Consider the following 24,535-nt stretch of genomic DNA (forward strand, 5'->3'; position numbering starts at 1 on the left):
TTGAGTTTATATAAATCCTTACATGTTAGGTGAATCTCTTGCAGACAGTAGATATTTGGTTTGTGATTTTTTAAATCCATTCTGCCAATCTGTATCATTTAAGTGGAGCATTTAAGCAATTTATAGTTAACATTAATATTGAGATGTGAGGTACTGTTCCATCTATCATGTTGTTACCTAGATACTTTGTATTTTTCATTGTGTTATTGTTTCATAGGCCTTGTGAGTTTTATGCTTTCAAGAGGTTCTATTTTGCTGCCTATCGAGCTTTGTTTCAAGATTTAGAACTTCTTTTAGCATTTCTTGTAGGATTGGTATGGTAGTGACAAATTCCCTCAGCATTTGTCTGAAAATGACTTTATTTTTCCTTCATTTATGAAACTTAATTTTGCTAGATACAAAATCCTTGGCTGACAGTTATTCTGTTTAAGGAGGCTAAAGATAGGACCCTAATCCCTTCTGGCTTATAAGGTTTCTGCTGAGAAGTCTTCTGTTAGTCTGATGGGTTTTCCTTTACAGGTTAACTGATGGTTTTGTCTCACTGCTCTTAGAATTCTTTCCTTCACATTGACTTTAGATAGCCTGATTACTATATGCTTGGTGATGTCTTTTTGCAAGAAATCTCCCAGTATTTTTTTATGCTTCCTGTATTTGGATATCTAAATCTCTAGCAAGGTCAGAGAAGTTTTCCTCATTTATTCCTTCAAATAAGTTTTCCAAACTTTTTACTTTTTCTTCTCCTTCAGGAACATCAATTGTTCTTAGGTTTGGCCATTTTACGTAATTCCATATTTTTGGAGACTTTGTTCATTTATTTTTATTCTTTTTTTTTTTCTGATTGGGTTAATTTGAAAGCCTTGTCTTCAAGCTCTGAAATTCTTTCTTCTAGTTGTTCTAGTCTATTTTTAAATCTTTCCACTGCATTTTGTAATTCCCTAAATATGTCTTTCATTTCTGAAAGTTCTGATTAGCTATTCTTCAAGATCTCTATCTCTTTAGAAAAATTTTCATTCATATTCTGAATTTTTTTTTTTTTTTAAATTTCTTTGTGTTGGCTTTCACCTTTCTCTGGTATCTCCTTGAACTCAAGAAAATAACCAAAGCTTAATAATCAACCATTTGAATTCTTTATCTGGTATTTCAAAGATTTCATTTTGGCTGGGTGTGGTGGCTCATGCCTGTAATCCCGGCACTTTGGGAGGCCGAGGTGGGTGGATCACCTGAGGTCAAGAGTTCGAGATCAGTCTGGCCAACATGGTGAAACCTCATCTCTACTAAAAATACACACAAAAAATAGCTGGGCATGGTGGCACACACCTGTAGTCCCAGCTACTTGGGGAGGCTGAGGCAGAAGAATCGCTTGAACCCAGGAGGTGGAGGTTGCAGTGAGCCAGGATCGTGCCACTGCACTCTAGCTTGGGTGACAGAGGGAGATCTCATCACAAAAAAAAAAAAAAAAAAAAAAAAATGATTTCACCTTTGTTTGGATCCATCGCTGGAGAGCTAATCTTTCGGGGGTGCTACAGAACCCTGTTTTGCCATATTACCAGAATTATTTTTCTGGTTCCTTCTCTTTTGGGTAGACCATTTCTTCTAGTTACTATAGAATTTATTTTTATTTTATTGTGTTTTTAAAAAATTTGTTTTACCCCCTTAAGGATCTGACTTTAATGTTTACTGTAGTCTAATTTGGCTCTTGGTGCTTTCAGGGGTGAAGATTCTATGTAAGCTCCTTGGTTATCGGGAGTCTTCGTATGATGGCCTTCTCAGATGCTAGTTTGTAGTAACAATGTGCACAGTGTATGAGCAAGTTTACTGTCTCACACGGGGTTGGAACGGCAGAGTCTTTTTGAAACTTGCTTATTTCATTCCCCTGTGGTATACACCTTTTTGTTTACTTATTTTTCCCTAGTATTTTATTTACTGGGTTGAACAGTCTGGGCTTCGGGCCAGCAGAGGAGGTATCCCTGTGTAGAAACCAGTTGTGGCTGAAGCAGGTGGGTAAATGCAGTACCCAATGGTGGGCAGAGGTCCTAACTTTGTCAGAGGTGGCTGGGGGAGCTCTCACTGAGAAACACTGAGGTTTTATCAGGGGGAAGGGTGGGAGCCACCTCAGCTCCCCTGCCAGGCCAGCAGGAAAGCTATCTACCTCCCAGACACACTCCTGACCATGTTCTAGCTGTTCAGATCAGAAAGGTACCTTTTTTCATCTGCAGGAATGTTGATGTTCCAAGTAAGAAAGAATCGTGACTCTACCTCTTGTGCAAGCCTGAACCTGGAGAGTGCTCCTCCTATGGAGATACAGTCACCCTAAAGTGTTCCAGAAAGGCTATGCATAGATGCACTCACACCAAGCTCCCATGGGAGAAGCCCCAGCTGCGTCTGCAATGGTGGATGAGGGGGAAAAGAAGTTCCCTTCTCTCAGACTCTTCACCAGCAGCAGGCTTGGTGCCTGGATGTTGGAGTAGAGCTGCAGACTTTCCCTGCTAAGCCCAGGACTGCAACTGTGCCTCTGCTGAAAGAAACTTCCACCAGCAGAAATATCTGGAACTCAGGGCCTGCCATCCAGAGTCTTTTGTCCCATGGGATATTCCCTTGACGTAGTATACTCCCCTTTCCCCTAGAAGTAGGAGTCCCTGAGAGCCAGACTACTGTGAATTCTGTTGCTCTTCTGGATCTAGCCACCTAGCGGGGCTGCCACACTCCAGGCAGGTACTAGGGAATGTCTGCAAGGGATCTAGTTATGTGACCTGTCCTCAAGTTTCCCAGAAGCAGGTACTAGCACTGGCTCTGATGGGCGTTGCAGGGAAGTGACATAGACTCTATGAGAGTCCTTGGTTATAGATAGCCTTAGTGTGTTGGTTTTCTCAAATGCCAGTGGTAGTAAGTAATGACCTGGTCACATAAACAGACTCAGGACCTCCTGGTCGGCCAGGGTGGTGCAGACAATGGTGATAGCTGAGATCAGGCACAAGTTTCCTCCTTCCTGGGTACAGTGTTACTCTACCTGGAGGTGCTGTAATGGACTATGTTGGCCTCTAGCCACGAGGTGGCACTTGGAAAAGAGCACCAGCTGTGGTAGCAGTGGTGGGATTTGTGCTTGCCTTATATTCTCAAGGGAGGGTATTCTGGTTTCTCAGGCAATGGGTAGGGCCATAAAGCTCCTAAAAGTTTCTGTCCTTTGTGTTAAGCTACCAGGGCGGGTGGAGGGGCAAAGCCAGGTGGAGGCTGAATAAGGCAGGTCTGTGCTCTGGCTCTCCACATGTAGGGCAAACAGCAGCCCCTGTGGAGCTCGAGGGGCAGCTCTCGGGCCACTGGGATATTATTCCAAGGAGAAGCATAGCTGTTTCTACTGTACAGAAGAGTTTGCACAAGGAGTGAGGAGTAGCAGGTGGCAGTAAGCCCCACCCAGCTCCCATTAACATGACAAAACAGATCTGACACTCCTAGTAATCCACTAGCAGCAGCAAGCTAAGGTCCAGGCCATCGTGCTCAGAACTAAAAATTGCCCCAGGTCATAAGCCTTCCCTGCAGAGATACTATGTGAGGTACTGCATATGTTAATTAGCTTAATATAACCATTGTAGAAGGTATGCATATATTTCAAAACATCATGTTGTACACAATAAATATATACAATTTCAAGTCAATTTTTTAAAAAAATGTACAGACCATATTTTTTCTTTTCTTTAAATTTCTGTAGCCTACTGCTTGGCTCAGCATTAGGCTCTGGATTTAATAAAGATTTATTGAATGAACAAGCACACAAGTGAAAAATGCTTAGAAACATGTTCTGCTAAATTGGGGTCAGATTGCTGTCCAAATTCCTCCAATAGAGGACAATCACCTCCTTCTTATGGGAAGATCTATATAATCACAAAACAGCTGGACTCAAAGAGGAGCCTCAGCTAAGGCTAATGGTTTGTTGATACTTCTATGCAAAGGTCAGCAAACCAGAGGATATTCAGCATGGCTGAAGAGGGTGTGCAGAGTGCAGTGTTAAGAAGAGCTTTGAGAGGAAGTTCACTCAAGTCTGGAGTGTCATGAAAAGTCCACCTCCTGAGCTGCTACTGATCTCCTGCACCTCTAAGTCTGACCATCCCCTACAGCTTCATTAATTCTTCTGAGTTAAGCAAAAACAAGTCTAAAATTGTTCAAAAGATCAGAGCCTAAAGAAAATCAAAATAACCATAAAAGCAAAAAAAATTTCCAATTTATTAACTAGGGTCCATAGAAGGCTGGTTTGGCTGGCACAATTTAGGACATGCTCAAAAACCAAAGGCCTTATTCCCTACTCCCCTTACAGACCTTTGGCTTCTCCCTTTCTGTAGGGCAGAAGCTGACAGGAACATCCAGGCGGATGGAAATTGGGAGTTGTGCTTTTCTACTCTGACCACATTTGGAATCTGGGACCAATGATTTCTCATCAATGCAGTAAAGGTAAAGTCAGTCTTGTTTGATTGAACTGCTAGACATTACTTTCAGTGCTTCTCAATCATAAAACCTTTCCTGGGATAGGAGACAAAGGTTTGGGAGTTATATGAAAAGCCATCAGAAACAAAATGCCTTGGTGATGCTAAAAAAGCAATTTAAATCTAAAAGATTCAAACCTTAACCCCTTCTGTTTAGGGCTGCCAGATTTAGCAAATAAAACATTCAGATACAAGATAAGTATATTCCAAATACCAGATGGGACACACATACTAAAAAGTTATTTGTTTATGCAGTGACATGATCACAGCTCACTGCAACCTCTGCCTCCTGGGTTCAAGCGATTCTCCTGCCTCAGCCTCCCAAGAAGCTGGGATTACAAGCGCCTGCCACCACGCCTGGCTAATTTTTGTATTTTTACTAGAGACAGGGTTTCACCATGTTGGCTAGTCTGGTCATGAACTCCTGACCTCAAGTGATCTACCCACCTTGTCTTCCCAAAGTGCTGGGATTACAGGTGTGAGCCACCGCACCCGGACACTGGGAACTTTTGATCTGTCTTTTCTAAGCAACTTTATGAGATAAAATTTATAAACCATACAATTCACCTATTGAAAGTGTAAAAATTAGTGGTTTTTAGTATGTTCACAGAGTTGTGCAACCTAAATGTCTACTTTTGTGCTTATTTAAATGCTCTTTTGTAAAGCATTCTGTTACTAAGATTCCGATTAACTTTCCTCTCTACATGCCACAATATCTATGCCCTCTTCCTTCCTGGAGTTCTTTTTCTTTTTTTCCTTTTCTGTCCTTTCTTTTTAGTTTCTCTTAGTTATTTTCCATTTGTGATTATACTTTTTTCTTTTTATTAATTTTAAGAATTACCCAAAGTAATATAAAAATACATTTTCACTGTAAAAGATTCAAAAGCAAAAATATATACAGAAAAAATTTAAAGTTTCCTTTCCTGTGCCTTCCACTCCTTCTTTTCCTAAGGAAACCACTCTAAATAGATTGGTGTATATCCTTTGGGTCCCTTCCATTTCAAGGATTTTATATACAAATATTTATGTATATACACACATCTCTCTCTCTATATATATTTTTAATGAGATCCTACTAAATGTATTGCTCTGCAAGTTACCTTTTTCTTTTTACACTATGTATTGGTCATCTTCCCATGTCAATACATATAGATTTACTCCAATCTTTTGAATTACTACCTAGTATTATTTAGTTACCTCTCAATAATTGTTGATACTTTTTATTGTTGTTTTGTGGTGTTGGTGGTGAAGATGGTATTTGCAGGAGTGTGTGGAAGGTAAAGGAAAGGGAAAGGAGAAATACAATAATGGGACAGTCTTGCAAACTCTCTAGGACAGAGAGAACTCTGTAGGCACTATGCTAGGCAGACAATCTAGCAGAATCACACAATACAGATGTAAAACAGAAAAGCATGTCAAGGCAGGGTATACATAAGATGTTAAATGAATGGCAGAGACCCAAGATAATTAAAATTATATGTCCACACAAAAACTTGTACACATATGTTTACCACAACATTATTCATAATACCCAAAAAATGGAAACAATTCAAATGCCTATCACCTGATGAAGAGATAAACAAATTGTGGTATATCCAAACACTGGAATAGTATTCTGCCATAAAAAGGATACATGCTACAATAAGGATGGACCTTGAAAACATAAGTGAAGGAAGCCAGTAACAAAAGGCCACATTTTATATGATTCTATTTATATGTCAAGTCCAGAAAAAGTACAAAAATTAGCTGGGTGTGGTTGTATGTGCCTTTAGCCCCAGCTACTTGGGAGGCTAAGGTGGGAGGATCACTTGAGCCCAGGAGGCTCAAGCAATGAGCCTCAAGTTGCAATGAGCCAGCACACCACTTCACTCTAGTCTGGGTGACAAAGAGAAACTCTGTCTCAAACAAACAAAAACTGTAGAACCCAAACATTACAGGAATTCAGGAAGGAGAGATAAAGGGGGGCAGGGCAGAATTGTTGGAAAGGGCTTCATGGAGAAGGACTTGCACTAAACTCAAGAGATGAACACAGGTTAATTAGGTAGAGATGCAGGGGACAGTTTTGTAAGCAGGAAAAAGGACTTAATGAAAGGCTTGGCATTGAGACTAGACAAGTTCTATGATAGTACAGTAAGTATGAAAATCTGAAGGAGGCAGAAAACAAGAACTTCAAGTCAGGACTTTAACATTAGGATAATGATAACAGAGTGCAGACAGAAAGACCACTTAAAAGATGGCTGTAATAGTCAACACTTAAAATGATGAAAGGCTGAACTAAGAAGTGATAGAAAATAGAAAGGAGAGGCCCGGCATGGTGGCTCATGCTTGTAATCCCAGAACTTTGGGAGGCCAAGGCAAGTGGACCATTTGAGGTCAGGAGTTCAAGACCGGCCTGGCCAATATGGTGAAACCCCGTCTCTACTAAAAACACAAAAATGCTGGGCATGGTGGTGTGTGCCTGTAATCCCAGCTACTTGGGAGGCTGAGGCATAAGAATCACTTGAACCGGGAGGCGGAGGTTGCAGTGAGCTGAGATCGTGCCACTCCACTCCAGCTTAGGCAACAGAGCTAGACTGTCTCAAAAAACAAAAAAAAAAAAAAGAAAAGAAAACAGAAAGGAGAGGGTAGACAAGCAAGATGTTAGAACTGGCCAGTATTTATGTACCGTAAAATTTCCAACCAGAATAGGCCTGAAGATTCTGAATATTCAAAATAGTGTTACCTGCCAAATTATTGGGTTTAGCACTGTTGTTTTGTAAATTCAGGGCAATAGGCCAAAATCTTGGGTAAACCAGTATTAATCGCTTACTGCTCAAAATGACAGAAGCAGTAACTCTATCTGCAATATGTAGTCCTAGCCTACCTATAGTGATTTATAACAGGAAAACTGGTTTCAATTCTTTTTCCTTGGTAAAATGTTTGGCTTTTGAAATAACACACATTTATAAATGTTCTTAATTATCTTTCTGATTGAAAGTGTCAAGCTCTTATAGATTAGTTTTTACACATTTACCAGTGTTTATCATGTGGCAGATACTGTCCTAAATGCTTTATAAATATTACCTAATTTAATCCTTACAGCAACCTTATGTGGTAGGACTTATATTATTATCCCCATTTTACAGAAGAGGAACTGTAGCACAGAGAAATTAAGAGATTTGCCCAAGATAATGTGGTAAGTGGTGGAGCTAGGATTCAGACCTAGACAGTATGACTCCAGAATTCATGCTCTTGACTACTGTGCTTCCCATATGGTATTTATTTCACTGCATTTATGGCAGATATTTGATATTTATTGGTGCTATTAAATATGCTGTTAAGTAATTAATAAGTTTCCATTCTGTCTAGTTTTGTTGCCATTGTATTGCCATACCTAGCACAGTGGCTGGCACTTATTTAGTAATCAATAAATATTTGTCGAATGAATTGATTAGTCTTTATTGATGATTATTACATTTTTCATTTGCCTGGAACTTACCACTCCCTAAAGTATTCTGCTCTCCATATTTTCTGTTCATAAGAATATGCAGAGCAGTTGATTATCTTTTGGGTTCTTCAGCCCTTTAGCTCTCCTGAGGGTAGCAGAGGACTCCCTGGTTCTCCTTTGGATGGAAGCTTCCTGACTTTCTCCTTCTGGAACTAGGGCCAATGTCCTTGACATGGGTTTCTTCCATGAAGAAACTGTACAATTGCCCAATGACAGCAAGTAAAGAAAGTACACTCACCTGTAATCTCAGCACTTTGCGAGGCCGAGGTGGGCAGATCATGAGGTCAGATCGAGACCAGCCTGGCTAACATTTTTATGAAACCCCGTCTCTACTAAAAAAAAATACAAAAAATTAGCTGGGCGTGGTGGGCACCTGTAGTCCCAGCTACTCGGGAGGCTGAGGCAGGAGAATGGTGTGAACCTGGGAGGTGGAGCTTGCAGTCAGCCGAGATCACGCCACTGTACTCCAGCCTGGGCAACAGAGCAAGACTCTGTCTTAAGGAAAAAAAAAAAAAAGAAAGAAAGAAAGTACACTGTGACCTTTAATCAGTGAACTGATTTCATTCTGCACCTTCTCCATTCCTCAAAAGGAAGCCTAAATCTAAATCTTTCTTTTTCAAAATTTCATGTTAGAAATAATTTGTTGTTGTTGTTCTTACAAAACAGGCAGTTCCATTCTTTCAGAATGGAAGATGGCTGGAGTGTGATTACTCCTGCCCCCTTTAGGATTTTTTTTTTTTTTTTTTTTTTTAAGATAGAGTTTCCCTCTGTCACCCAGGTTGGACTGCAATAGCACAATCTTGGCTCACTGCAACCACCACCTCCCAGGCTCACATGATTCTTGTCCCTCAACCTCCCAAGTAGCTGGGACTACAGGCATGCGCCACCATGCCTGGCTAATTTATTTATTTTATTTTTAGTAGAGACAGGTTTTGCCATGTTGGCCAAGCTGGTCTTGAACTCCTGGCCTCAAGTGATCTGCTGGCCTTGGACTCCCACAGTGCTGGGATCATAGGTGTGAGACACTACACTTGACCTCCCTTTAGGATCTTGATTCACCAAAGGAAAGCACAGAAGTGGTATGGAAATCCTCCCTTACAGAGACAGATCCATTTGTTCTGTCCACAAAAAGGTTGTAAAGGAGGACCTTATCTGCCTCAACAGCCTTTTTTCACACTGATCACCTCTTTTTAGCAGGAGGCAGTTATGAAGAATGGGGGAGAGAAGGAAAGGTACACAAGCTTTACTGGTGAATTTCCAAATATAAAAGTTAAGAGAGTACTCAAATTAGGATTTTCAGATGATAAAACAGTGGAGCTTATACTTGTAAGTACAAAGTATTTACTTTTGAAAAATATATTTCCTTTCCTGATCAGTTGTTTGGTAGGTTAACAATCTAATTGGCAGGTTGATCTGTCATATGTGCATGTACACACACATACACGCACACACACACACACACACACACACACTCTTCAAAGGTAATGACAATGACATACTCAGATACATTTTCCTGAGTTTACCTATGTTCATCTTGTCTGTCCTCACTTTGGCTTTCAAATAGAGACATTGCAGAGTAGACCAACTATAATTCCATGGAATTTCTATAAAGGAAATAAAGATTCAGAATATGAGAATTTCTCATGCTGATACCGTGTCATTCAAACACATTCTTAAGAAACTTGGAACTTGATCCCTGAAGTCCAAAATGATCTATCTCTAAGACACATATGGTAATTTGGAATTCACTTTATTTATCTTCATCATAAAGTTATAGTTTCAAAGCTTGGGAAACAGATTTCATTTCCTGACAACCGAGTTGAAACTGATGACTACAGTTGTCGGAAAAATCATCTGAAACCTAGAAACAGGTGAAAGAAATTATTGGGTGATCTTTTAGTACAGTTTTGGGTTTATATCTTTGATTAGTTTTCTATTGACTAGACTATTTTATAACTGGTTAGGGCAGAGGTTAACTTATAGATTTTTATCTAGTAGTGATAAGAATGTTTTATGTCTGGTGGAAAAGATGACTCCAAAGTTTATGACTTATTGCACTTTAGGACATTAATTAGTTTTGTATATAATTCAGAAATCATATTTTAACATTCCTTTATTAAATTGCCTATAAATACTTAGCTCTTAATTTTTCATTTGAACTTATCTTAATATCTTACTGGTTACCTCATTAATTAATAAATTAAATAAAATATTTGAGACCTATTCATTTTGTATTTATATAAAAGTCAAATTTTTTAATACTTGGAAAAATTATACTTTATGAAACTCCATGATCTGCTATACAGACATATCCTTCTTTGCCTCCTGTTTTTCTCTCCATTCTTAACCCAACTCAGAAAAGGCCAATAAAGTATATGTATTTTAATCAATTTATTTCAGGTCCCCTAAAGTACAGATGAGTCAAGACTAGAAAACTTTATAGGTATTTTCACCTCAATTATCCCAGACATCCCAACATAGGGGGGAAAGTCATAATCTTGAGAGAGGTGTAAAGTCGAAGTAAAATGGTGTTCCCAGCCATGATATATTCAACAGCTAGAAAAAAAAATAACCTTGACAATTGTGATCACTTTGGAAAGATAATACATCTTCTAGTTCTGCCCTCAGTGAGTCTCAAGTGAACTCATTATGAATACAATTCGAATTTCAGAAATCTAGGCAGAGTTGCATCCTAAACCTTTAGAAGCTAGAAAGTTAACAGCAGTTAGATATAAAACTACAGGAAATGAAGTACTGGGCATTGTGACAAATTGGTAAACAAATGCTTCCTATAAAAGTATCCAGATTTTTTTTAAAGAAAATTAAATGCTGTGCAGGCCAAACAAAATTTACTTGTGAGTTTGTGGGCTACAAATTTTGTACCCCCACTTCAGGTCTGTCTCTTCTATCCACAGAATCTGTGTTCTCCTAAACAATGTTAGCAGTTCCAATATCACCATTTTCTGGGCACCCAGACCTACTCCCAGTTGCCTGTACTCCCAGAGCTGGGGTTCCTACCACTGCTGAAAAAGGAAAGCCAAGGATGGGATGGCCTGAAGTTCTGGAGGCTCTCCCACCCCTTCAGGGCCACTAACAGCTTTGAGAGGGTAGTCTGGCCAAATCCCTATAAGCAGCACCCTTGAAATGTGAAATGGGTATAAGGCATATACCAGCCAACTAGGGGCCTGAGTAATGACTGTTCCAGTTGGAACCAGGTGCTTATCAATCTTGTGACGTTTTCTGCACACACATCATGTCACATGGCAGCCAACTGGAAAGTATATTTAAGCTGTTAAACTCAGAGAAAGCATGGAAGAATGTGAAAGGAAAGGAGGAAGAACTGAGGTGTAGAAGGAAGAAGGGAAGAGATGCAGCAAAAAACAGATTAGAGGGTCTCTTTGAACCTATTCTAGTTCAGAGGGCTGCTTGATTCACAAATTGTTCTAAAAAGTTAAATTATAAAAAGTGGACTAGGAGCCAGAAAATTGGGTTTTAGTTGAAAGTCTGCTACTAATTAACAACAATGTGACTTGGGACAAATTATTAACAACTTTCTATCTCAGATTTCTTCTAAAATAAATTTTTAAAAGTAAATAACTTAGATACAGGGTAGAGAAAGGCCAGTTAATAAATTTGTCAGAAAGAGGTTTAGGGGTACTCACGTATTTAGAATGAAGTATATAGCATTAGTCTTCATTATGGGGCTAAGATAGAAGAGTTGTGAGAGAAATTAATTAATGGATGAAATTGCCTGCCACAGTGCTTGGCACAAAGTAGTCAATCAATAAATAGCAATGGTTAAATATTTTAACATACATACCCATCATATTAGTAAAACAATTTAAAGTCTAATACTATTGTGTTACAGAAAAAATTGAACCACTAGAACATCTATATATTGGTGGTGGTATTAAAAGTTGGACAACCACTTTAGAAAACAATTTGGCCTTATCTAAAAGGTTGATCAGGCATGTACTCCCTATCTTAACATGTCCATTTTTAGGTGTATATCCTAATGAAACTCTTATAACATGTCATGCACAAGGATGTATGAAATAGCACTGCTTATAACAGCAAAACTGAAAACCAACAAATGGTTATTAACAATAAGATCAGTAAGTATCTTCTAGTATGGTCATACAATGGAAAGCTCTACAGCAGTGAAAATGAGTGAATGACATCAACATTGATAAATCTCAGGAGTATAATATTTAGGGAAAAAATCTGCAGAAGAAGACATACAGTATTATATCATTTACATACAAAAGTTAAAGATCAAGGTAAACCTATAAATAAAAGTAAGAAAATAAAAAATAGAAAATTCAGGATAGAGGTTAGAGAGAGGGAAAGAGATAAGATAGAGAATACTGGGAGCTTCAGGCTATACTTGTGCTTCTGTTATTGCTAACTCTTTACAACTACACATTTGTTGTAAACCTTATATCTATTCAATATATAATAATGAAAAGCTGAAAAAAATTAAGTGAATTCACCAACTATAGGAAAATACTCTTCCTATCTTATTCAGGAGAGTAATTTTCAAAATAATCTTTACTGAAATAGTATGTCCAATTTGGGGCACTAAATTTTAAAAAACGTTTGGAGATTTTAAATTTACAGAGAATTGCAAAAATAATACAAAGAATTTCTATATACCTTTCACCCATACTTTATCCTTATATTAGTATCTCACAAACCATAGAATAATTAACAAACAATTTAACCTTGGCATAATACTATTAACTACCGTATCGAATTTAATATTTTAGGCCGAGTGCAGTGGCTCATGCCTGTAATTCCAGCATTTTGGGAGGCCGAGGTGGGCGGATCACAACGTCAGGAGAGCGAGACCATCCTGGCTAACACAGTGAAACCCCGTCTCTATTAAAAATACAAAAAAACTAGCTGGGCATGGTGGCAGGCACCTGTAGTCCCAGCTACTCAGGAGGCTGAGGCAGGAGAATGGTGTGAGCCAGGGAGGCGGGGCTGCAGTGAGCCGAGATTGCACTACTGCACTCCAGCCTGGGCGACACAGTAAGACTCTGTCTCAAAAAAAAAAAAAAAAAAAAAGAATTTAATATTTTACCATTTTTTCCCACAATTATCTTTTTTTGTTCCAAGAACCAACCCAGGATCCCATATGGCATTTAGTTGTTATGTCCCTTTAATCTCCTCCAACCTGTTACTGTTCCTCATTCTTTCCTTGCTTTTTATGACCTTGATACTTTTGAAGGGTACTGGCCAGTTTTTCTGTAGAATATGCCTAAACTTGGATTTGTGTGATGTGCCCTTCTCAGTGCATGATATCATGAGGAAACATGCTGTTGCTATGTATTCTTGGTGGTGTGAATCTAGATCACTCGGCTAAGATAGTGCCTTCCAGACTTTCTGCTGTAAACTTACTATTTTTTCCCTTTGTAATTACTAAATATCTGGGGACACAATCATGACATGTTAAAAAGCATGTTGAAAAACCTAAGAGTAATAAAAGAGGTGCCAAACAGAATTTAAGGAATAGCACTAGCCTCTATAAGACATAGTTGTAGAAACTAAAGTTCTTTCACTTAGACAGGAGAATCCAAAGGTAGAAATAACCTGTCCAACCTTGAGTTGATAGTCTCCAAGCTTCCTAAACTGTAGATGAAATTGCATAACATAGATGGCTGAAACTAGGGGTTGGGAATAGGGTGCTGACCTATTAGCCTACAGTCTTCCCGTTGGCATTATACTACAAACCGACTTCAAGTTCCCCCAAGCCACAGTTGTGATTCTGTGCTGCCAGCATCCTGCATCCACCACACTTACTTGTACACAAAAGGCTGGTGAATATATTAAGCATAAAATACTTAATATTTTGTATTGGGGGCAGACTTTAATCACAAGTCTTTGTTTATATTTAGCTCAGTCTGAAAACCACATAAAATATAGCAAACACAATGAAACATAGAAATGACATAACTGTGACACCAGCATAGCCAGACTCTTAGGACTAAAATAACCTAGACTGTGTCCAAAGAAGTCATAATGAACACTCAATGAATAAATCTGTCTTCTGGAGAAAAACATCTCATCAACAAAAAAACCAGCACAGGGCCAGGCACAGTGGCTCATGCCTGTAATTCCAACACTCTGGGAGGCTGGGGTGGAAGGACTGCTTGAGGCCAGGAGTTCAAGACCAGCTTGGGCAATGTAGTGAGACCCCCATCTCTCTATATATATCTTTTAAATTAGCCAAGCATGATGGCTCACGCCTGTAGTCCCAGCTACTTGGGAGGCTGACGTGGGAGGATCACTTGAGCCCAGGAGTTTGAGCTTACAGTGAGCTAATGAAGACACTACTGCACTCCAGCCTGGGCAACAGAGTGAGACCCTGTCTTTTAACAGCAACAACAACAAACAGAACAAAAAATATCAGAGGAGATTACACATGAACAGAATCCTGGTTGACTTAAATGCTTTTGAGAACCTGAGGAAAGGGCTCTCACAGAAGCAGATATGCCTATCATTCCCTAAAATAAAAGCTACATTTTCCCCAAACTGTTGTATAAAATTACAAAAACTTCTAATCTACTCTGTCCGAGTTTCTCTGAATTAGCTATTACACCCAATGCACAAATCCCCAGTTATTCCAGAAATCAAGGTTCCCCAACCTGATTCCCAGCACATGAATCTCAGCAAAGCTAACAATTACAGAAGAAAACAAAAGGTTTTTTTTTTTTTTTCCTAATGCTATGGAAGAACATATACAAAAAAAAAAAAAAAAAAAAAAAAAAGGCGGGGGGGGAATAGAAAGCAAGTCTTATCCCAAAATGCATTTAAAAGGCACAGTCCCAAAACTACCAGCACTCCACAGGACACTTCTCAGTTAAACTCCCTGTCTTGTCCCCTCCTCATTTCAACTACAATGTCTTTTTCACAGCAAAACACTCTAGGAAAACCTTCTAAACTTAGGAACTTTAAAATTCTGGGAGTGGTGGGAAGATGTTCAAACAGCTACTAGTCTATGATGCCATTTAGATGACTAGATCTCCTTCAGTTTATTACTTCTGGTTCCCAACTTTTGAGAATTTGCCAAATTCTTTTATTGTAGGTTTTTTTTTTTTCTGTTTCCTCTACTGAAGGAAAATGAGTGAGTCTCAAAATCCTCATTTACAACTTTCTCCTTCCCAAAGTGGTTCATGGACCCCCTGATAACTTTTCAATAAACTTAGCTTTGGTTTCAAATAGTTTAAAGCAAAGAGCTGAAGATGAATATAAAATAATATTTAAACACAAAATGGAATGGCGAGGAATCTTCAAAACACTAGTTTCTTAGCTACCACCTTTTTCTATTTCCAACCTCACAGTCTCCCTCGGGAGTTCTCAGTCTATAAGGCAGGCTTTATAAAGTAACTGTGTGCTATAAATACCCCTCTGTCTAGAGTTTTCACTTGGGTCTGAACAAATATTGGAGGTCACACCATGTCCTTCTGGCACTTGTAACTTCTCAGTCTCACAAAGTAAACTCCTTATTAGGTATCATAATACTGATCCTTTGGGATGGCTTATCTTCTATTTCTTTCGGTCTATAAAAATGACTGAATGTTTACTGAGCTAGTCTTAACTATTTTGCACATAGTAGGTATTTAACAATGTTTGTTGGCTGGGTGTGGTGGTGGCTCATTCCTGTAATCCCAGCACTTTGGGAGACCGAGGCAGGCGGATCACCCGAGGTCAGGGGTTCGAGACCAGCCTGGCCAACATGGTGAAACCCTGCCTCTACTAAAAATACAAAAATTAGCCGAGCATGGTAACATATGCCTGTAATTCCAGCTACTCGGGAGGCTGAAGCAGGAGAATCACTTGCACCCAGGATGTGGAGGTTGCAGTGAGCCGAAATAGAGCCACTGCACTCCAGCCTGGCTGACACAGTGAGACTCTTTCTCAAAAAAAAAGTTTGTTGAAGAGCATCTTAGAAACCAAGTGTTGTGCTTTCCTTTAAACAAGTGTTACTGGTTTTAAAATCAGGAGCAAGGGTGAGATAAAAAAAAATAAACAAACAACAACAAAAAAACTCTAACAGGAAGTTTGGAAAACTCAGTTCTGTTTCTTAGCTTGGAATCCTAAATCATTTATACCTAAAACAAATGATTCATTCCCAGTTTTCTAGCTTTTCTTATCTACAATAAAAGGCAATACCTGTCACTTTCTTTCCTTACTCAAGAAAATAATGTAAAGCAGGGGTTTTCAAAAGGAGTTTTGAAAGGGGAGGTTTCTCAGAGGCTGGAGTTAAGTGTGAAGAGGAGAAGGAAGAGCAAGAGGGCACTTTCACTCAACTTGAATAACTGCTTTTATCTGGAATATTCCATATATTTTCCACTGAAAAGGTAGAAATGGGGTCTGCTTTTTCTCAGTGGCAGGAGGGAAACTAATAGTCTGGTTCAAAAAACAAGAGACAAAAATAAAGTGCTTTTATGATTGGTTCTTATGGGTCCCATTTATTCGGTGTTCTAGTTATATTCATGTTTGGAAGGATTTATAACAAATTAGAAACAGTAAAGTAACTAAGTAATTGGGAGGCAGAACACTAGGGGTAGAAGGGAGACTCAATTTTCACTCTATATCCTTTTGGCTACTTAAGGTTTTGTAAAACAACTTTGTGCGTGAATTGTTTTTTCAAAAAATGTGAAGACTGCAACTTCCTGTAAACAACATTCAGTGCAGGGATGATATATGTCTCTTTAGAGAAACAGAACCAATAGAAATCATCTATCTATATAGAGAGAAAGAGATATATTTATATATACATATATAAAGTCTACATAGAGAGATTAAAATATACATCTCAGGAAACTCAGGTAGGACTTTTAGAGTCTTGAGGCAGGATTTCTTCCTCTTTGGTAAACCCCAGTTTTTGCCTTTAATTCCTTCATCAGATGAGGCTCACTCACATTATAGAGGGTAACCTCCTTTACATAAAGTCAACTGACTGTAGATGTTAAGCACACTTACAAAATACCTTAACAGAAAAAACTAAAATTTTTATTTTTATTTATGTTTTGGGGATGGAGTCTTGCTCTGTTGCCCAGGCTGGAGTGCAGTGGCACCATCTTGGCTCACTGTAACCTCCACCTCCTGGGTTCAAGTGATCCTCCCACCTCAGTCTCCCAAGTAGCTGGGATTACAAGCCTGCACTACCACGCCTGGCTATTTTTTTTTTTTTTTTTTGAGATGGAGTCTTGCTCTGTCGCCCAAGCTAGAGTGCAGTGTGGCGCAATCTCGGCTCACTGCCAGCTCCACCTCCCAGGTTCACGCCATTCTCCTGTCTCAGCCTCCTGAGTAGCTGGGACTACAGGCGCCCGCCACCACGCCAGGCTAATTTTTTGTATTTTTAGTAGAGACGGGGTTTCACCATGTTAGCCAGGATGGTCTCGATCTCCTGACCTTGTGATCCGCCCACCTCGGCCTCCCAAAATGCTGGGATTACAGGTATGAGTCACCAAACCTGGCCATGCCAGACTAATTTTTGTATTTTTGGTAGAGATGGGGTTTCACCATGTTGGCCAGGCTGGTCTTGACTCTTGACCTCAAGTGATCCACCCACCTCGGCCTCCCAAAGTTCTGGGATTACAGGTGTGGACCACCGCACCCAGCCGGAAAAACCTAAATTAGTGTTTGATTAAATAGTACTATGGCCCATAGATGCTGAAAATAAATAAATAAATAAATAAATAGTAATACTGTCAGAGGTGTTTAAATACCTCCATCTTGAATACAGCCTTGGTAAAATAAGGCTGAAACCTACTGGGCTGCATTGTCAGACAGTCAGGCATTCTAAGTCACAGGATGAGATAGAAGGTCGGCACAAGATACAGATCATAAAGACCTTACTGACAAAACAGGTTGCAGTGAAGAAGCCAGCTAAATCCCACCAAAACCAAGTTGGTGATGAGAGTGACCTCTGGTCGTCCTCACTGCTACACTCCCAACAGTGCCATGACAGTTTACAAATGCCATGGCAATGTCAAGAATGCCTATATAGTCTAAAAAGGGGAGGCATAAATATTCCACCCCTTGTTTAGCATATAATAAAAAACCCCATAAAAATGGGCAACCAGGCCGGGCGCGGTGGCTCAAGCCTGTAATCCCAGCACTTTGGGAGGCCGAGACGGGCGGATCACGAGGTCAGGAGATCGAGACCATCCTGGCTAACACGGTGCATGGTGAAACCCCATCTCTACTAAAAAATACAAAAAACTAGCTGGGCGAGGTGGCGGGCGCCTGTAGTCCCAGCTACTTGGGAGGCTGAGGCAGGAGAATGACGTAAACCCGGGAGGCGGAGCTTGCAGTGAGCTGAGATCCGGCCACTGCACTCCAGCCTGGGCGACAGAGCGAGACTCCGTCGCAAAAAAAAAAAAAAAAAAAAAAAAGGGCAACCAGCAGCCCTCTGGGCTGCTTTGCCTATGAAGTAGCCATTCTTTCATTCCTTTACTTTCTTAATAAACTTGCGTTCACTTTGCTGTATGAATTTGCCTCAAATTCTTTCTTGCACAAGATCCGAAAACCCTCTCTTGGGCTTTTCTGTAGAGACAGGGTCTCGTTATGTTGTCCAGGCTGGTCTTGAATTCCTGACCTCAGGCGATCCTCCCACCTCAGCTTCCCAAAGTGTTGAGAGGCGTGAGCCCCTGTACCTGGCCTTACGGATATGTCTTGTCAGGCAGTCCTTCTTACAAAGTTGTCTCTAGCTGGGCTCTGGTACCAACACTTCCCACCTTTCCCCTGTAGGTCTAGAAGTGCTACTGATTCACCACTGTTGCTAGTCTGTTTCACCATTCCTTGTTAGTCTCCTTAACATTGATCATACCTCTATATGGGTTCTTTTCAGTTCAACCATTTTAAATATCAACTGTTTTTCTGCCAGGACCGTGATACACTAGAAAAATAATAAATGGCATATTTTCTTTTCCTTTATACTTCCATTCATTCACGTCCCAATATTTGCAAGAAAATCTCCTCTTTTTCCTCTAATTCAAAGCTTCCCATCCTCCCAAGTCCAACAAGTCTCTCTAAATACTCCATTACCTACAGAGCAACACTGTTGTTACCACTCTTGTGTGGGACCTAGTGTGACATCAGCACTCTTGTCCTTCTAGTTCTATGACTGTTCAGCTTTGCCAGTCTGGTTATCACAGCAGGGCAATAAGCTCCTTAGGGGTAGGGAACTTTAGCAATTAGAATCGCAAGTGATAAGCATATTTTAGCTGGAAAGAGCCTTAGAGGTTACCTTGTTTTACAGATGAGGAAGTTCAGGCTCATACAGGGAAAAAGTCTTTCTCACACAGCTATATAGTGGCAGAGTTAAATCTAGAATCCAGATTCTTCCTACTACTTCACCATGCTTTGGCGCTGCACTGGGTAATGAGTAGGCACTTAACATGCTGATGACTCACTTTTAAATTTATAAGGGGTTTTTGTCTCTTTTTGTTCAATGCTAGGCCTCATGCCTAGATGAATACCTGGCACATAGTAAGCGCTCAAAAAATATCTGTTGCATTTGAACCCAGTAACAAGCAAGACAAATTCCTTGGAAGTTAATTAGAACTCAGAGGATCATTTATAATAATCCCCTATACACTTAAAGAAAATGTATAGTTTTCAATGTGCTTTCATATATATGAGCCCATTTGATCCCTCTGAGGTAGACATGGCAGGAATTATTAGTCCTAGATGACAGATGCAAGTTATTGAGGCTCTGAGAAGTTAAACGTCATCTCCTGACTAGAATGTAGCAGAACTGGGCCCAGTCTTCTGACTCCTACTTCAATACCATCTCCACTATTTGCTGCTTTTTCAACTTTGCCTGTCTGCTTCTGGAGTTGTGTGGATCATTCAGGGAGTTAGTCAGAATATTCACAATGAATATGTCGGCGACAACTTAAGCTGAAAGATGTGATTTTTCTTTCTTAAAAGCCCACTGTTAAACGTACTTCTATTCTAATTCTGATTAGATATAGCCTACAGAAATCAGTGGCTAATTCAAATCTGAAAGCTTGCTGAAGCCATGGGTAGCCAGCCAGAGTTTGACTCTTGCCTCTAGAGTAGGTATCCTATGCCGAAGAGTGGGAGGGAATGATAGCAAACGTGCTACTTCAGATCAAGTATGGGACAAGGATTATGACTTCTTAGAGAATCTGCATAGCGCTGGAAAAGTGGAAAACTCCCTGAGTTAACAAGAATGTGCAATTACTGGAGGTTTGGGGGTATCTGCTTCATAACTAGAAAAATGTGTGCCCTTTAGGAGTTATATGGGGGATAAAGCCCTCCTTTCTTAGATAATCTCGACAAATATGTCCTCTGTGGGAGTGTCTGGAAAACCAGTATACTCGAATATGGGGAGTGGTCTCAAGAAAGTATGAGGATGGACAGCTACTGGAAATACTGATGGGATAGTCTCTCTCCAAGGAATATTGGGAGGGAGAAGGCGATAACCTCTACTCGGGCGCCCCCTTTGGGCTCCTCTTGCTCACCGTCACCGCCCAGCCTCCGACTCCAGCGACTGCCATCTTAACGCACCTTCCTGCGCAGGAGCCCTAGAGCCCCAGGTTCCGGCTTAGAGCAGAGCCCCGCCCACAAACCACGCCCATCTCCCATGAGCCCGCCCCTGTCCACACCCCTGTCCTCAGGTGCCGACCCATTATGTTTCTCCAAGGAGGGGGCCCCTAGCTGCCGATTTGGCTTTGAAGTACCCGAACTATGCTGACCGTTGAGGGAATGGAGATGAAACACTCAGATCCTGCCTTTGGGTAGGTCACCGGCTGACGAGGGGAGAGGGACAAGTAAATTATAACAATGTAGAGTGCTGTGGAGAGGCGTCCGGATATCAGAACCTAGAAAGCAGTGGAAAGGGCTGGCTGACTTTCCAGCAAGGGGAGCAGCATGTGCAGGCACGGACTGGTAGGAGCGCATGGTGCGTGTCGGGGACCTGCCGGGGCAGTGCTTTAGAATAGCTGCAGGATAGCGGCAAGGGGGGCGGTGCCGGCTGCACATATATTGGAGGGTCCTGGAGTTTCAGCCTGGAGGCTATCGGTGATCACTGAATAGTTTAATAGGAGAAGGACTTTATATTAGAGTGTGTGAAGAGAACAGGGTAAGAACGGAAGCAGGGGATTATCACAGTAACTCAGGCATGAGGACGTAAAAGCTGCCACGACTCTTGTGGTAGTCGTGGGAATTTGAGGCGACCCAATGGATTCAACAGGTAATTTTGAGGCAGAAATGTTAAGTGGTTGGCTTGGGAGAGGAGCAGGGAGGAGGAAATTTTTAAATGAGCAACTGAACTCTAAGGATTTATTTAGCAAGCAGTGGAGACGGAGCAACCCCGCCTGGTGCCCCGTTAGTCCCTGCCTCACAAGTAGTGATGGTGCAGGTTGAGAGAGTAGGTGAACACTTTCTTTCTTGTTTCAGCTTTTCCCATTTCCATGCCAGGAGGCCTTTTACCTTATTTCTTCCCCTTTGGGAGTAGGCATTCTACTGCAGCTCTTCTTCCTTGAATAGAGCCTGAATGAAAGGCCAAGGTACAGTCCTAAGCCTAATCTTCTGTCCTATCTGTGGCAGCCTCACTCCTCTGCCAAGATGGGCAGGCACACCTCTCCCCAGTGGGCCCCTGCCTTGTCCTCACAACCCAGGCTGTGATCTGTCCTAGCGATTCTAGACAAAAGGAAGAGAAGCATGGACAAGTTTGCACCAGACTACCTCTACTGCTACTCTTTTGGACCTTTTGCCTTATGTCCCATGACTCTCTTAATTAGATTGGTGGTCTCAGCTCTAGGACAGGATGTTAGCCCAGTGGTGCTTATCCAGAACCACTTTAGGCTTCACCCACTGGCTGTCAGGTATGGGGGTGGAGAAGTGTGAAGCAGCAAAGGACCATTAGGCCAAAATCTACCATTATAGAGGACAGTCATTTCCATGGCTTTCCACACATTAGCAGAATTACCAAACCCCAAAGGCTGCTATAAGATAATTTATTACAGACTAGCCTATAATCTGTAACAATGGCACATATAATAATTAACAACAGCAAAGATGCTTGGTTTCTTGTTTCATGTAATGGCCAGTACATCTGTGGACAATGTCGAGTCCTCAGGAAGTCCAGGAGGCTGCTACAGAGGAAATCCAAGAACCATGTCATATCTCTGAGCAAGTCTTGGGAAGTCCATCTGACTCTCTGAAAGTTTGTCTCTGACCTCCCAGGGAATGTTGAGGGCCCCCTCCATCCAGCCTGTACAGAGGGATCAGAGTCCAGGCTCCTTCTACAGGGTTGAATATCTGAGGGGAATAGCAAATGACCCAGATGAAAGAGAGAGACTGAGACCAAAGTCTAGATTCTCTCTGCAAGGTGGAGGATGGCTAGAAGGCAGTGGACACAGATGAGCAGGACTTTTTCTAGACTGGTTTCTATTTGGCTTTGTTCAGGGCCTACCCAAGAAGAAAATACTCCTGGATCCTTCAACTACCCCTCAGGTAGATACATGTTAGAACAGCCTGTCACGTCCTCAAGCATCACTCCCCTGCCTAGACGAGTGAGGCAGGGAGACTCCCAGGCAGGTGGCCCCTAGTGCCTGGGGTCCAAAGAAATATTCTTCTCAGGGCTTTGAAGCACCACGTGAACCTGGTCCTACTCATGATACAATCTGGGGAAAGGGATTAGCACAGTTCATTTCTAGAAGGTATCTTGTTCAGTTTCAAAGCCTTGTTCTCATTGGAGCCACAGAAAATCAGTGGATTCTGCTCAAGGGACAGTCTAAATTCTATTCTGTGTACTCCTGCCCTGGCCATACTCCAATCCAGACCACAGGGCTCAGCAACAGGCTCAACTGACTACCCAGCCAGCCAGGCACAAGTTCCACACCCTCTACACTTGTTTTTCTAATGATTGGTGTGTATGTGTCTAACTGGATAAGCTGTGGCATGGAGATGGTAGAGGTGGAATGAGGAGTGGAGGGGTGTCTACCAAGAATGGCTGACACTCTCAGAAATGTTTGTCCTTCTCTCTTTATGGAAAATTTCTCCATATGGTAACCCCACATACCAGCCCCTAGTACCACAGTCCTGCTGGGTCAGGGCTTCATGACCCTTTCTGTGAAAAGCAATATTATCACCACCCCAAATTTTTCCTTAAATATCTTTAACTGAAGGGGTCAGCCTCTTGACTGCAAAGATCCTAAGCTGATTACACAGTTAACTCCCACTGGCCCTGATCTGCGAAATTGCTGCTGCCTGATTGGAACAGGAGTCGAAGGTGTTCAGCTCCCCTCCTCTGTGGAACGAGACTCTGATTTGAGTTTCACAAATTCTCGGGCCACCTCATCATTGCTCCTCTGAGACAAAATCCGGAGAATGGTCAGGCCTGTCTCATCCATGTGGATCTTCCGGCCCAAGGGGCACCAGCAGGCACAGCTGCCCTTGGCTGTGACATCCCTCAGAGGCATCACAGCCAGCCCTAGCACGCGATCTTCCCGGGCAAAGCAGTAATCCTTCACGCATATCTGCAACTCATAGGACTCGGGCCCCTCTTCATTTCCCAGGAGGCTGTGAGCACAGGATAGAAGTTAATGAGGCCAGAGTTGAGAGTCTTCAGCTGATTTCACCCTAGTCTGCCATCTCCCAGGGCCCTCTTCCCCACCCACCCCTCAAGTTTTACCCCCATCCCAGAGTCCTGCAGGTCCCCCACCCTGTAACTTACAAGTGGAATGTCTCATTGTACTTGGGAGCCCAGTTGTTGCTTTTGGACTTGGTTGTGAACTTCCTCTTCTTATCACTTTGGTGTGGGCCAACCATGGTCACCTCCACGAAAGGCCGGAACATACCCGCTGTCTGCCACTTGAGGTCATTGGCAGCCACCACTGCCCAAACAAGGGAAACCTGTGAGGGATCCCACCAGGAATTCCCAGTTCTTGAACCCCACGTGACCTTCCCCTTGGAGAAGAGCTGAGATGAGCCCCTGCTTTTGAGTGATGAGTGAGGCCACTGGGCAAGGAAAGGGCAGACCTGTAAGTCCATCACTCACCTTTCACTGTGACCTTGTGCTCCCCAGTACCCGGGTGTGTAAACAAGTCCACCTGAATAGAGACTTCTCCCACAGGATCGTCCACACCAGACCCTGAGGGACAAATGGAGAGATGATCCCCCATTGGAGAACACTAGGAGGTAAAACTGAGGGGTGAGGAGGCCACCGCCCTATACCCAAAAGCAAGAAGCAATCACCACAGTAACCATGGGAAGTAAGCAATAGAAGAAGGGAAAGAAATGGGATAAAGAACAAGGCTGTGTCTTGTAACACAAGTTAAGCTGACAGCATCTTAGGCACAACATTTTCCAAAAATGCACTAAGACTCTCTCTCAAGGATCCCCAAAACTATCTCCTAGGCTGAAGGATTTTTCATTAAAAGATGTTGGGGTAGGACAGTGCCATCACCTTATATCTGTGTCTGGGAATTATGTTGACTTGGTGGTGTCTCTTAATGGAAAAATGTGGGTCTTCTCTAGCCAAAAGCAGCAACCTTCCACCTATGCCCAGGATTCCTAGAGGTCCCTG

General features: G+C 41.6%; 2 protein-coding genes across 12 annotated transcripts in view; both read right to left on the minus strand.

The window, feature by feature from the left end:
- The window catches only part of LOC126938110 (phospholipid-transporting ATPase FetA-like), a 110,471-nt gene extending 89,919 nt beyond the window's left edge, over positions 1 to 20,552 (minus strand). Inside the window, exons 1-2 of the mRNA XM_050762285.1 lie at positions 20,466 to 20,552; positions 9,483 to 9,563 (exon numbers count right to left, since the gene is read on the minus strand). Coding sequence (XP_050618242.1) covers positions 9,483 to 9,492 — 10 coding nt within the window. The 5' untranslated portion in view covers positions 9,493 to 9,563; positions 20,466 to 20,552. The remainder of the gene's footprint in view (positions 1 to 9,482; positions 9,564 to 20,465) is intronic.
- A 1,396-nt stretch (positions 20,553 to 21,948) lies between these two features.
- Positions 21,949 to 24,535, minus strand: part of UNC13B (unc-13 homolog B) — a 236,333-nt gene continuing 233,746 nt past the window's right edge. For all 11 annotated transcript variants that reach the window (XM_050762054.1, XM_050762058.1, XM_050762059.1 and 8 more), the window contains 3 exons: positions 24,008 to 24,100; positions 23,684 to 23,843; positions 21,949 to 23,529 (listed from right to left, as the gene is read on the minus strand). In XM_050762054.1, the coding sequence (XP_050618011.1) occupies positions 23,244 to 23,529; positions 23,684 to 23,843; positions 24,008 to 24,100 (539 nt within the window). In that variant the 3' untranslated portion in view covers positions 21,949 to 23,243. The remainder of the gene's footprint in view (positions 23,530 to 23,683; positions 23,844 to 24,007; positions 24,101 to 24,535) is intronic.

This window comes from Macaca thibetana, chromosome 15 (assembly GCF_024542745.1).
Source record: "Macaca thibetana thibetana isolate TM-01 chromosome 15, ASM2454274v1, whole genome shotgun sequence".
In the NCBI taxonomy this organism is placed as follows: Eukaryota; Metazoa; Chordata; class Mammalia; order Primates; family Cercopithecidae; genus Macaca; species Macaca thibetana.